This window comes from Haliotis rufescens, unplaced genomic scaffold (assembly GCF_023055435.1).
Source record: "Haliotis rufescens isolate VD_foot unplaced genomic scaffold, xgHalRufe1.0.p SCAF_16, whole genome shotgun sequence".
NCBI lineage: Eukaryota > Metazoa > Mollusca > Gastropoda > Lepetellida > Haliotidae > Haliotis > Haliotis rufescens.
Genome location: NW_025963846.1, coordinates 11457710 through 11472759, shown reverse-complemented (window position 1 = coordinate 11472759; position 15050 = coordinate 11457710). Strand labels below are relative to the sequence as shown.

At 42.4% G+C, this 15050-nt stretch overlaps 1 protein-coding gene across 4 annotated transcripts in view; it reads right to left on the bottom strand.

Moving 5' to 3' along the window:
* Nucleotides 1-15050, bottom strand: part of LOC124134910 (synapsin-like) — a 143035-nt gene that overhangs the window by 8982 nt on the left and 119003 nt on the right. For 2 of the 4 annotated variants that reach the window (XM_048396866.1, XM_048396868.1), the window contains exons 8-14: nucleotides 13114-13176; nucleotides 9435-9577; nucleotides 4636-4710; nucleotides 3338-3440; nucleotides 2966-3081; nucleotides 684-818; nucleotides 197-354 (exon numbers count right to left, since the gene is read on the bottom strand). In XM_048396866.1, the coding sequence (XP_048252823.1) occupies nucleotides 197-354; nucleotides 684-818; nucleotides 2966-3081; nucleotides 3338-3440; nucleotides 4636-4710; nucleotides 9435-9577; nucleotides 13114-13176 (793 nt within the window). Of the gene's footprint in view, nucleotides 1-196; nucleotides 355-683; nucleotides 819-2965; nucleotides 3082-3337; nucleotides 3441-4635; nucleotides 4711-8757; nucleotides 8901-9434; nucleotides 9578-13113; nucleotides 13177-15050 lie in introns of all 4 variants that reach the window. The other 2 variants (XM_048396865.1, XM_048396867.1) reach the window with 1 other exon arrangement.

Genomic DNA, 15050 nt, shown 5'->3' with positions numbered 1-15050 from the left:
GGAGCTCTGATAGTCCCATCACAACACACACTGTTTGGATCAAGGTCCTGATTCTGTGGTCAAACTGCTGAATAAAATTTCTGATTTAAGTTTCCAATAAACAAGGGATAGTATCTGTTTCTTTCCTCAACAACTCATCCAAAGTACTGGAGTTACCTCCCCTTAGGTCATGAAGCTGAACCTGAACGGGGCCCACCTGCAAATGTCTTCCTCAAATTCCTCATAGTGTCCTCTTCATCCATGCTCTGGTTGCGTCCGACCTGGGGCAAGGGCATGGGGGAGGGGCCCGTCTGACCTTGACCTCCGATTGGCATCATTCCTGGTCCTCTAGCATTGGCAGGATTCCCCTGTGGGCTGAATGGACACAGATAACATGTGGGTAGATAGTTGGAGACCAGACCTTATAGTTTGATGCCAGTTTTCAGTGAAGGTCCGATGCTGTAAATAGCTAGGAGCTAGGCATTGTATTTATGTATGTAGGAACAGTGTTCATTGTTGATCTAGATCATAAATAGACAAGAAAATTGTTGTTTGACTAACATGATTCAAACTTACTGAAGCCTCTTTACCAAATGAAATAATTTTTGAAAATGTTCAAAATGTCAACAATATGGAAACTACTTAATTTGCATACACATATTGATGACAAAGATACTGTCAGTTTCCCTATGGTTACCACTCACTTGTTGCCTGGCATCTGGGACATCTGATTCTGTTGCATCTGCTGTTGTTGCTGTGACATCGGTTGGTTGGGACCCATGCGGTCCTGGCTGCCATTCATGGCATAGTGCATTAATCCTCCTGTACTTGACGTCTTGCTGGCAACACAGAATACACAGACATGATCATCCAAATAATATAGAATATGATTCAATGGATAAAGTGAAATTTATCACAACCAATTTTCTACCCTAGCTAAGATAACATTGGACTGTGATGCATGAAAGAACTTTCCAAACGAGATGGCTGAGGAACCCTTTTGGATAAAGCATTTGGTCAATTCCCCTCAGGGCCTTATATAACATGTTAAGCATAGGACTTGTGTCATCGGCCATGATATTGCACGAATATTACTTATAACTAGGGTGCAATTGCTCATTGTTCTCACAGTGCATTGTAACAATGGGAACAGCAAACCTCTTGTAATTCCTCCCTGCCGCCCCCCTGCACTGGCACCTCCCTCCTCCCTCTTCTCTAGCCCTCTCTTCCATCATTCCCTCCCTGCACCCTTGTCCTATATCTCCTCTTTGGCCTTCTTCTCGACTCCCTCCTCCTTGGCACCTCCCTCCCTGGCCCCCTTCTCCAATATCTCCTCCTTGGCCCATTCGTCGCCTCCCTCCTCCCTCCCTGGCCCCCTTGTCCCCTTTCTCCTCCTTGGCCCTCTCGTCGACTCCCTCCTCCCTGCCACCTCCCTCCCTGGCCCCCTTGTCCTCTATCTCCTCCTTGGCCCTCTTATCGCCTCCCTCCACCCTGGCTCCTCCCTCCCTGGGCCTCTTGTCCCCTATCTCCTCCTTGGCCCTCTTGTCGCCTCCCTCCTCCCTGGCACCTCCCTCCCTGGGCCTCTTGTCCTCTATCTCCTCCTTGGCCCTCTTATCGCCTCCCTCCTCCCTGGCTCCTCCCTCCCTGGGCCTCTTGTCCCCTATCTCCTCCTTGGCCCTCTTGTCGCCTCCCTCCTCCCTGGCACCTCCCTCCCTGGGCCTCTTGTCCTCTATCTCCTCCTTGGCCCTCTTGTCGCCTCCCTCCTCCCTGGCACCTCCCTCCCTGGGCCTCTTGTCCTCTATCTCCTCCTTGGCCCTCTTGTCGCCTCCCTCCTCCCTGGCACCTCCCTCCCTGGGCCTCTTGTCCTCTATCTCCTCCTTGGCCCTCTTGTCGCCTCCCTCCTCCCTGGCTCCTCCCTCCCTGGGCCTCTTGTCCGATATCTCCTCCTTGGCCCTCTTGTCGCCTCCCTCCTCCCTGGCACCTCCCTCCCTGGGCCTCTTGTCCCCTATCTCCTCCTTGGCCCTCTTGTCGCCTCCCTCCTCCCTGGCTCCTCCCTCCCTGGGCCTCTTGTCCCCTATCTCCTCCTTGGCCCTTTTGTCGCCTCCCTCCTCCCTGGCTCCTCCCTCCCTGAGCCTCTTGTCCGATATCTCCTCCTTGGCCCTCTTGTCGCCTCCCTCCTCCCTGGCTCCTCCCTCCCTGGGCCTCTTGTCCCCTATCTCTTCCTTGGCCCTCTTGTCGCCTCCCTCCTCCCTGGCACCTCCCTCCCTTGGCCTCTTGTCCGATATCTCCTCTTTGGCCCTCTTGTCGCCTCCCTCCTCTCCCTGGCACCTCCCTCCCTGGGCCTCTTGTCCCCTATCTCCTCCTTGGCCCTCTTGTTGCCTCCCTCCTCTCCCTGGCACCTCCCTCCCTGGTCCTCTTGTCCTCTATCTCCTCCTTGGCCCTCTTGTCGCCTCCCTCCTCCCTGGCTCCTCCCTCCCTGGGCCTCTTGTCCCCTATCTCCTCCTTGGCCCTCTTGTCGCCTCCCTCCTCCCTGGCACCTCCCTCCCTGGGCCTCTTGTCCGATATCTCCTCCTTGGCCCTCTTCTCGCCTCCCTCCTCCCTGGCTCCTCCCTCCCTGGGCCTCTTGTCCCCTATCTCTTCCTTGGCCCTCTTGTCGCCTCCCTCCTCCCTGGCACCTCCCTCCCTGGGCCTCTTGTCCGATATCTCCTCTTTGGCCCTCTTGTTGCCTCTCTCCTCTCCCTGGCACCTCCCTCCCTGGTCCTCTTGTCCGATATCTCCTCTTTGGCCCTCTTGTCGCCTCCCTCCTCTCCCTGGCACCTCCCTCCCTGGCCCCCTTGTCCAATATCTCCTCCTTGGCTCTCTCGTCACCTCCCTCCTCCCTCCTCCCTCCTTGGGCCCCTTGTCCTCTATCTCCTCCTTGGCCCTCTCGTCCCCTCCCTCCACCCTGGCTCTCTGATCCTTCCTCCCCTCCCCTTCAGGGACTTACCTCATTGTTGGAGTGGGTCGACAATAGATCTGCATCTTGCCGAGAACCAGCTCGGCTATGTGTCTGCGGTCCTCCTCCTGCGTCTCTCCCAGCAGCGTCATGGATGATCCATTCACCTGCAGCGGTACATATGATGAACACAATCCACACAGGATATGTAATCCACAAAGTATACCCAATTTAGTCTATCATACAAAGCATAGATTGTTTTGATTATCCTTAAATGCCCAAATGTCAATACTGAATAACGCCCTTTACAATGATGTAAAGGTTTCTTAATGGTATACTGAAGTCTTACCTGTAGAAGCCTAAGTACATTCACTCAACTCACCATGCTAATCTCATCACATTAACCAGACACATTCAACTCACCTCAATGATGTACTCTTTCCCATCCTTGCCTTGTATTGCTCCCACAGCCACCATGTCAAGCCCTCCAAACATTTCTGCACATTCGTCTGCCCATGTCTTGAATCTATGCAGAGAACATATACATTAATGTACTCAAGCCTTGAATCTTTGCACAGAACATATGCAATAGTGCACCCAAGCCTTGAATCTTTGCACAGAACATATACATTAATGCACCTAAGTCTTGAATCTTTGCACAGAACATATACATTAATGTACCCAAACCTTGAATCTATGCAGAGAACATATACATTAATGTACTCAAGCCTTGAATCTATGCAGAGAGCATTTACATTAATGCACCCAAGCCTTGAATATATGCAGAGAACAAAAACATTATTGCACCCAAGCCTTGAATCTTTGCAGAGAACATTTATATTAATGCACCCAAGCCTTGAATCTATGCAGAGAACAAAAACATTAATGTACCCATGCCTTGAATCTATGCAGAGAACTTATACATTAATGCACCCAAGCCTTGAATCTATGCAGAGAACATGATATGCATCAATGTACCCATGCCTTGAATCTATGCAGAGAACAAAAACATTAATGCACCCAAGCCTTGAATCTATGCAGAGAACATATACATTAATTCACCCAAGCCTTGAATCTATGCAGAGAACATATACATTAATGTACCCAAGCCTTGAATCTATGCAGAGAACATATACATTAATGTACCCATATATCCAGCCTTACATACTGCAAGAGTCTGCATCTACTTTGCTATAGACGAATGAAGATAATGGTGGAGGTTGCATAGGTTCTTCTAACTGTATTTGTTAAATGTACAGGTATAGCATCATAGGTGTAGCACTGCTACACATGTTCACATATCAAACAAACCCTTGGGAACGGTGAGGTGAGGTGAAATGGGGTTTAACGTCGCGTCCAAGATTATTGCACTTATATAGTGACGTGCATGTACGTGTGTGTGTTTGTGTGGCTGCTTGTACTAGTCCGAACTGATGCCGATTTATAGTGCTAACTCACTGAGATACCATGCCACAGTTGAACATGAATACCCCACTCAAACACAGTAAACTGACTCCAAGCCGACAAGTCCTTGTTTTAGCCCCTTAATGCGGAGCGCCAGACAGGATAACAACAAGTACCATCTTTTAACGTCTTTTGGTATGACGTGGTCGGGGATCGAACCCTGGACCTTCCGCTCTCCGGGGGGACGCTCTACCACTAGACCACGGAGGCGGCCCCCTTGGGAGCGTGTTTTGCCCTTCACATGACACAACCCTTACCTCTCATTCATGGCGATCTGTTCTAACATGGCTGATCCTGTGTTGGCCTTCCAGTTCCCTGATATTGACTTCCTCCTGCAGTCAGGAACAACTAGGTTAGTGGCAGCAGTGCTTAGCAGAACAAAACTGGGCACAGGGAAACCATCACTCACACTGTAGCTGGGCAACCTGTACTAAACACTGTGGACAGTGAGGCAGTGAGGTGGGCATTTTGCCATGTCAGCACTCTTGCAGCTAGAGGATACAAAATATTGGCTTCACCAGTTTTAATGATGCATTGGCTCAAGCCCATGCCTACTGCCTGACAAGTAGACACACTCTCTATTGTGCTATATCTCCCTCTAATTGTCATTGGAGTTATCTGCAGTGAAGTATACAATGGTTAAACATATGTAACACATACATAACAATGATGCTATATTGTTATGCTATATTGTTTAACTTCTATAGATCATTTCAACTTTAATTGACAGTTCTTGAAATAAGCAAACATGAAGAAATATGGTAGGTAATGAATCAATATTATTCAAAACACTATTGTAAAGGCATCTAACATTAAATGTCACAACAGATGACATTATATTATAAAATGTTAGAACATGTGTTATTACATACATTATTGTATAGGAAATATTGATAATGTCAAATCAATCAGGGTAGAATGAGTGAAGCGATGAACTGAGATTAAAAAAAATCATGCAAATACATTGACGTTTAAATGGATTCAAAGCATGTGCAGTGGTATATTAATACAGAGCAAGACTATATGATGGTGATGATAATGATGATGATGCATAAACATAGCAACTGTGAAACTAAAAGAAGTGACATCACACATAAACAAACAAACAAACAACAGCAGCAATATACTATTGCCTCTGCTCAAGAAAGAGCCCTTACAAACTCTATTCGTACACAGACATCTACCTTACAATTTGATATAGATAATGACCTCTGCCAAAGCCTTGTCATATCATTAATGACATCTGCAATTGTCAATTACCATCCACAGGAGATCTTGCTTGGATGAGATCACTAGGACATATAACAATAATGAAATTGCATCACAATGCTTTGCAGGCCATTGTGACATCATCAGTTTCCATGATGTCACAATCAAATGACATCACTAATCTCTCTGCCACTGAAGCTGGTTAGCTGTACTTTTTACACTCAAGTTGGAACATGGCATGGTAAAAGGGACGGAACACATTACAGTGAACTGTGGCTTAGTCAACTGGGCAAAGTTTAACAACAGCCATCCTGGATTATATCCTGTTTATATTATGTTTTGATTGTATTGTGATGTATACCCTGCACTATTTTCTTCATTTTGAGTCAGATGCAAATGCCACGGAGCAACAAATAGCATGGCCATATGATCTTCAGTAGTCAGCACCAAACATGGGTCGCTGGAGGCCTATTCTGCCTGAGTATCCTACAGAGAGGAAAACATAGGTTGATGGGGACCTATTCTGACCGAGTATCCCACTGAGAGGAAAACATAGGTTGATGGGGACCTATTCTGCCCAGGAATCCCACAGAAAGGCATTGAACATAAGGTGTTGGGGACCTATTGTGACCAAGTATCCAACAGAGAGGCATTGAATATAGGGTGTTGGGGACCTATTCTGACCAAATAGGTCCCACAGAGAGGAAAACATAGGGTGTTGGGGACCTAGCTATTCTGACCAAGAATCCCACAGAGAGGAAACATAGGGTGTTGGGGACCTAGCTATTCTGACCGAGAATCCCACAGAGAAGAAAACATTGGGTGTTGGGGACCTATTCTGCCTGATAATCCCACAGAGAGGAAAACATAGGGTGTTGGGGACCTATTCTGACCGAGAATCCCAGAGAGAGGAAAACATAGGGTGTTGGGGACCTAGCTATTCTGACCGAGAATCCCACAGAGAGGAAAACATAGGGTGTTGGGGACCTATTCTGACCGAGAATCCCACAGAGAGGAAAACATAGGTTGTTGGGGACCTATTCTAACAGAAAATCCCACAGAGAGAAAAAAATAGGGTGTTGGGGACCTATTCTGACAGAGAATCCCACAGAGAGGAAAACATAGGGTGTTGGGGACCTAATCTGACCGAGAATCCCACAGAGAGGAAAACATAGGGTGTTGGGGACCTAGCTATTCTGACCGAGAATCCCACAGAGAGGAAAACATAGGTTGTTGGGGACCTATTCTGCCTGATAATCCAACAGAGAGGAAAACATAGGGTGTTGGGGACCTAATCTGACCGAGATTCCCACAGAGAGGAAAACATAGGGTGTTGGGGACCTAGCTATTCTGACCGAGAATCCCACAGAGAAGAAAACATAGGGTGTTGGGGACCTATTCTGACCGAGAATCCCACAGAGAGGAAAACATAGGGTGTTGGGGACCTATTCTGACCGAGAATCCCACAGAGAGGAAAACATAGGGTGTTGGGGACCTATTCTGACTGAGAATCCCACAGAGAGGAAAACATAGGGTGTTGGGGACCTATTCTGACAGAGAATCCCACAGAGAGGAAAACATAGGGTGTTGGGGACCTAGCTATTCTGACTGAGAATCCCACAGAGAGGAAAACATAGGGTGTTGGGGACCTAATCTGACCGAGAATCCCGCAGAGAGGCATTGAACATTTGGTGTTGGGAACCTACACTGACTGAGAATCCCACATTCATTGAACATAGGGTGTTGGGGACCTATTCTGACCGAGAATCCCACAGAGAGGAAAACATTGGGTGTGGGGGACCTCTTTGGCCACAGGATCCCACACAAATGCAAATAGGATGCTAGGGACCTATTCTAAAGATATTCTGCCCCAAAATTCTTTAACAGGTAGAGTGAATAAAGTAAACAGCTATTACATATTTCAGGATTTCGCATAAAAAGTTCATGCACTTACACATGTGGCATGCATTTGATAAAATTTGAAACATATTTTTATTTAGTAACTTGAACACAGATCCAGGTAACATTAAAACATTACCACACCTATGATAAGAAAACAGAAGTTGTTCAAAGGTCATAAAACAGACACATACCAGAACACTTGTTACATTCCTACCTTAACAATAGCTATTACAAATACAAGCCATCAATCATTCAGATGGATAGTGAATGTTTTCAGTAGTAAATAACATTAGTACAGGAAGCTAAGTGTTTTACTGACAAACATCTTCGTCTAGTCTAGTGGCGCCACAATGACGATAATCTGTCCAACAACGCTACGTGAACTACTGCTACACCGTGCATTCAGGTACGACACCACTAACAGGCAGCTAGAATGGTGACCCGACCTTGACCCTTGTCATAAATATCATGCATCTTTCGCGTTCATACCAGGAAGGAAGGACCAGCAGCTTTTAGTCTGCATATAGTAATACAACCCCCGAAAAGGACACCTCATTACACATATGTAAACAAATAAAAAACTCTTTGTAAATGTAAAGTTCTTGAACTGAAATAACGTAACAATAACATGTTTATTCACACAGCAGTATTACCAGCTTGTTATTAAAGTATCAACGCTTACATGAACCCGATTTGAAAAACCTCGTTAAAATTATTTTTTCAAATACTTTGTGCTGATGAATAAATCATTTAAAGATAAAACTGATAAAATTGTCTATATATTCGAAATATAGACAAACATAAGAGAAATATTAAAAAAAGAAATTTAGTTTGATTACAAATCTCAATGAAATATGACAAAACACATATTTATTTGACATAACAGGGGTTATTCCCCTTTAGAACAGTGTTATTCCCCTTTACTGCATGGGAGATGATTGAGTTCGATTATATATTTTCAAAAAAAGTGACAGATTTACATTGTCATGTATCTCTATGCAACACACTGAAATCTACAAGCACATAGGTTACATTATCTGATTCCAAATTAATAAATGTAATTTTCCCCCTTGATTTTCGCCTTAGTGCTTTGAAATCAAAGAAACCATGCCGTACTTTCATGCAAAAATAACCAATAAACAAAATACACTTTCAGTTAAAGCCCATACATGGTGCATTAATATCAAAACAAGGTCATTTAGGGTCAAGGTTACATAAAGGTCATACCCTTTCACCATGGAACTAGGTCAAACAGTCATGTGACTTACATGAATGCCTTGTACTTATTGCCTATCTTCTGAATGTGAAGGTCGTATTTGCTGTCAATGTAGGGTTCGGTTGTGGAATAACAGGAGGTAACTGCTACCACCCCTGCTATGTCTTGAAAATCATAATGGCTGCCTAGTCTAACCTGAGCAGAGAGAAGGCATATGGTTGTAAAAGGCAAAAAAATGGAACAAAATCCCATGCACCCATGCAAAACTTGGGAAAAGCTCTTGGGATATGTGATGTCATTTTAAAAGTAACAGGCCGTTCTATACAAATGTCATGATATTCAATGCTGGTTTAACCAAAATAATAAATTTAATTAATTTCAGTTTAAAATTATTGACATCCCAAAGGTCCGGGAAGTTAATAAAATATCATGTCATTTTGATGATAAGGTGGAAGTCACATGGCCTTATCAGCCCATCACATATCCCCATTGACTGCACAACTTATGTCACAAAGGTGCACCAATCGGATCAAAAAGACAGATGGAAGTGCCAAGAATCCTATCATGCCTATTCCAAATAGTTTTACAAATTTACAAACCTCAATTGTCCAAATTTTGGAAACATTAATTTTTCATATTAGAGTTCAATGAATGGACACTTGATTCTTCCATCGATTACATCTGGTGGTGATAAAAAACAGCCATGGAAACACACACTTGAGGACTCACAAGTAGGCTTTGTAATTGTTTCCAATTTTCTGAACATGGATATCGTATTTGCCTTCAATAAACTGCTCAGTAGTGGCATATGATCTAGTGACCGCCACCACGCTTGCTATATCTTGAAATGAATGAGGAGAGTCTATCTTCACCTAGGCAATAACAGAGCAGTGATTGGTTAAAAAAAGGCTTGACAACTGTCAATAATGTCATTGATTACTTTCAAGTCTTCTTCATAACAACTTTAACTATACCCCCTTGTGTACCCAATAATGAACATTTATCACATTCATATACCATAAGTAATAGCCTTGATTTCTAAGTTTTTTCATTCTAATATTATTTTTAGTTTTGTGTGTGTTTTTTTGTTGTTGTTAATGTCGCACTCGGCATTATTCCAGATATATGTTGTTATTGCATTTTTCTGATAACTTTCAAAAGAATTTAACCTTAAATTGACCCTGACAATTTTTGTTCTTTTCACATTTTGCCTCCCAACTTTTGGCATATTCAACAACAAATTCTGAAAAATATAAAAAATAGTTTTGGTCCATCTTGAATTCAATTTTCAAGCTTGAAAAACCAAGAGAGTTCAAACTTTGGATCACATAGACAGCTGGCCTTTCATTCTTGTAGTTACTGAACACGAGTGGATACCTTGTGATTTGTGATTACGAAATATATATGAGTGAGTGAGTTGGGTTTAAAGCCGCTTTTAACATTATTCCAGTTATATCACGGCGTGTCAGCTTAATGTGGGAGGACGGCCTGAAGTGATGCAGGTCTCAGACGTTTACCACTTCGGTGAAACCCACGAGCACAGATATGGTGCTGACAAACCTAGAAACATAATCGGGGTGAACCGGGATTCGAACCCACAATCATAGGTTTCTGGCGTGTCCAGGTGACGCAACTCTGCACAGCGATTCGCGGCGCCCTAGACGACTGGGCCACCTGTGCCCCCTCGAAATATATATGATGCAAAGACACTTACAGTGTCACAAAGATGGTTTCAGAGGCATCATGACATGAAAATGTTGAATAAAGTCTGCTTCATTGATGCATTCTATTGTTTCATAGACATTTATTGGGTGACTACTTGATAACAGTGAGTGAGTATTTGGGTGAGTTGGGTTTTAACGCCCCTTTTAACAGTATTCCAGTTATATCGCGGCGTGTCAGCTTAATGTGGGAGGAAAGCCCGAAGCGATGCAGGTCTCAGACGTTTACCGGTTCGGTGAAACCCACGAGCACGGGTCTGGTGCTGACAAACCTAGTAACATAATCGGGGTGAATCGGGATTCGAACCCACAATCATAGGTTTCTGGCGTGCCCAAGGTACGCAACTCTGCACAGCAAATTGCGGCGCCTTAGACGACTGGGCCACCCGTGCCCCCCTTGATAATGGTATTGGGATCTATACAGAAATGTTGCTGTGACAGTATATCAAAGAAGTGGTTATCCATATATTGTGTCTACTTTGTGATACATTGTACACAAGGATGTACCTACCACAGCTCTCGTCTTTAGTCAAAATACCTTGTATACATGGTCAACCACAGAGCATCAGTTTAACTTTGTCACATCTTTATACAAGATAAGCTGAGAAAATTTGACAGCAAAATGACCTCAGAAACTGCTGCAACAGTGATTAACAGAACAGAAAGAAAATATTATTGATAATTGGGTCAGAAAGTATTGTTCCAGCATGCTTTTCATGCATTTCTCATATACATTGTGCACATCATTTTTTGCTGAAAAACATCCACTTGAAATAGAAATGAGAAAATTTGAGTTCAAATACAGGGTTGAATCATTGTGAGTGAGTGAGTGAGTGAGTTGGGTTTTTAAGCCACTTTTAAAAGTATTACAGTTATATCCTGGCATGTCAGCTTAATGTGTAAGGAAAGCTCGAAGTGATGCAGGTCTTAGACATTTACCACTTCAGTGAATTGAATCATTGTAAAAAAAAGTCATTTTTTTATAATTAAAGAGTGATTGATTCAGGTTATGATATAATACACGTTTTTAATAATTCATGACTTTGGCTTTTCAGCTATCATTGGTACAAATTTAAAGCAATTTCTGAAAAGACACCTAATTTATTTGATAGTTATTGATTATTGATATTGGGTTTATTGGATTCTATCACACATTCCTTGTTCAACTGCTCTTCAACTCAATACTAGGCATGTCAAATTTAGTTTTCCTAATCAATCTTCACACTCAATTTTGTTATAGTCTAAAATGTAGGAGGGCAAGACTCTAGCCTTGATTTCTTTATTATATATAAGTCTCAACTTATGATCGAGATACTGTTTATTTGTTTTGTTGGTTTGTTGTTTAACGCCGCACTCAGCAATATTCCAGCTATATGACGGCAGTCTGTAAATAATCGAGTCTGGACCAGACAATCCAGTGATTGATATCATGAGCATTGATCCACTCAATTGGGACACAATGACATGCATCAACCAGTCAGCAGCCTGACCACCCGATCCCGTTAGTCACCTCTTACGACAAGCATCGTTCCTTTTACGACAAGCATTGGTTGCTGAAGACCTATTCTACCCTGGATCTTTACGGGTTGATTGAGATACTGAGACATTCAACTCTCTCTCACTCATGACAATAAACACAAGTACACATTTTTATTTAGTTGTTTGCTAAATCTGTAACAGTTTGAATGATTGAGATACCGAGACATTCAAACTGTTACAGATTTAGTGAACAACTAAATAAAAATGTGTACTTGTGTTTATTGTCATGGGTGAGAGAGAGTTGGATTAATGCTGGTGAGTGAGTGGTGGGAATCGTGACCAGGTCTTTGGCGTGACGAGCGAATGCTTTAACCACTTGGCTACCCGAACGCCCCGGATTAATGCTGAGTTTAACAGTATTTCAGTCATATCACAGCATGTCAGCTTGATCTTGGAAGAAAGCCTGATGAAGGTCGTAAATGTTACAACTTTTGTGAAACCCATGTGTATGGTGCAGACAAACCTAGAAACATGATTGGTCATATGTATCAGGCATTTCTAAAGGGAAGCAACTTTGCACAGAGAATTGTGGCACCTAAAATGACTTGAAATGAAACTGAAAATGTGTCAATCAAATGACAACATTGAAATCTATTCATATGACAACATCTCCAAGCACTCAGAACATCCCTAGCAAAAGTTGAGTACTATAGATTATTGATCATAGATTGATCACATGAAAAAATTGAATATAAAAGGTAAATGAATTTGGTGAGTTACCCTGTTGAAACATTGATATCGCACTATGTACACCAGATAAAATATCTGATATCAAAGTTTACAGCATGCTGTCATATATTTATATTAGTGAGTGAGTGAGTATGCCTTTACGCCGCTTTCAGCAATATTCCAGCAATATTCCAGCAATATCACAGCGGGGGACACCAGAAATGGGCTTTACACATTACCCATGTCGGGAATCAAACCCAGGTCTTCGGCGTGACGAGCGAACGCTTTAACCACTAGGCTACCCGACCTCCCCATGTATTTATATTACTTCAGTGCCTTTATAGAATACCAACTTAACAGTTAACAGACAAAAACTACCAATTTGAATAATCGAACAGTGTTATTTTTCTGTCTTTAAAGTTTTAGAAAACGATTAAAAAATTAAGTTGCAAAGATAAGATCCTTCTGTTTTATCTCACCTTCCCCAGGCCGGAGTGGGCGTGGCCTATTTTCACAACCACCGGGAACTTTGGAGTTATAAGCTGAAACATAAGAAGAGGATAAAAACATCCCCAATAACAGGCTGGTTATCTGGAAGAAAGAAACATGGTTATTGGTGTGCTTAATCCACATACAAAAGTTGAATAACAAAAGGAGCTGACCATTTGATATGGGTGCTTGGAATTTATGGAAAAAAAGAAACTTTCCAAAAATGATTGAAAAAAATAATTAAGGTTAAAAAAAGCGAAATTGTCTGCCACCAAATTTATAGTGGGTTTATTTTTTTATATTTAAGTTCATAGTATAACATAACTAAAATAATATCTGGTTTTGCATCATCAGCTGAAAAGTATTAAGTCTCAATACAAAATCCAAACACTCACCGCCCTCCTGCCCCCCACCCCCACCCCCACCCTCCAACACACAGACACCCAACACACACACAAATATCAATTGGTCAGTCCCTAATGACATTTATTGAAGGTGGAAACAGTGAATATATGTAAATATAAGCATATACTGTAGGTCCCTTTATAGTATCACTGCTCAGTGGTAACTGTGGGGTGTGGTGAAGTGGGGTTCAACACTGCATTCAAGATTATTGCACTTACATTGCAACGAGCATACACTTGTGTGAGTGTAGTCTGGACTTATAGTGCCATTCCACTGAGATACCCTGCCGCAGTTTAACATGAACACCCCACTCAGACACAGTATACCGACTCCGAGCCAACCAATCCTTGTTTTAGCCCCTTAATGCCAAGCATCAGCCTGGGTAGAAACAAGGGAAAGCTCTATCCAGTGATAACTATGAAGATGTCATAATTTCTTAACTGTTATATAAAAAAGATAAAATGTTCAACTTATTCATACTATAGAATGACCATGATTTGGAAATTAATCAAATATATTCAATAGTGTATTCCATAAAACTTATTTGTGCACACTTGATGTGCTTTCTATTTTCTTTTTCGGAATACTGGAATACTTTTTCAAATCATTTTAGTAGACTGTGATTACAATGCACACTGGTGAGATGTTTCCCTCAACAAAACAGGAAAAATCTTAACTAGGACGTATTGAAGCAATCTTAGCAATGGCAACGTCGATGTTTGTTTGTTTGTTTGCTTGTTTTTTTAATTCAGCACATTGCAATACATTGTCAAGTGGACGGATTAAATAGTGATTGCTGCTATGCCTAAAAAGGTACATGTTTATTGTACATAACCTGTCACAATTGTTATTAATCATTGCCGTGAAATACATTTTAATTTGTCATCACAGACATAAGTTCTTAATTTCTTGCGTATGCAATCGCATTGCTTTGATCTGTAATATTGCTACTTATCTGTCTGAATGTTCATGTCTCGTTTACTCAAAGGTCCTGATATCTTGAAGTTACAGCACAGTCCTGCAAGATTCGAGATAAGGGGGATTGACTGTATATGACTGCAGTGGTGTATAGTCTTTCCGCTCTAAGAGCCTGACCGCCCAATCAGTTTAGTCAACTATTAAAACAAGCATGTGTTGCAGGGGACCTTGTTATTCAAGCCAGAATCCCCATGTGACAGTATCTTTGAACAATGATGTACTGATAGTATTGTGTGTGTAAGATCTAACAATGTCTTCATTATCCATACTTTTAAAATAGTTAACAGTGATAGGATGTGGCATTACACATTGTGTCTGTATGACATCAACAATGGCATCTGCATGACATCAGCAATGGTGTCTGCATGACATCAACAATGGTGTCTGCATGAAATCAACAATAGTGTCTGTATGGCATCAACAATTTTGTCTGTGTGACATCAACGATAGTGTGTATGACATCAGCAATGGTATCTGCATGACATCAACAATATTGTCTGTATGACATCAACAATTGTGTCTGTGTGACATCAGCAATAGTGTC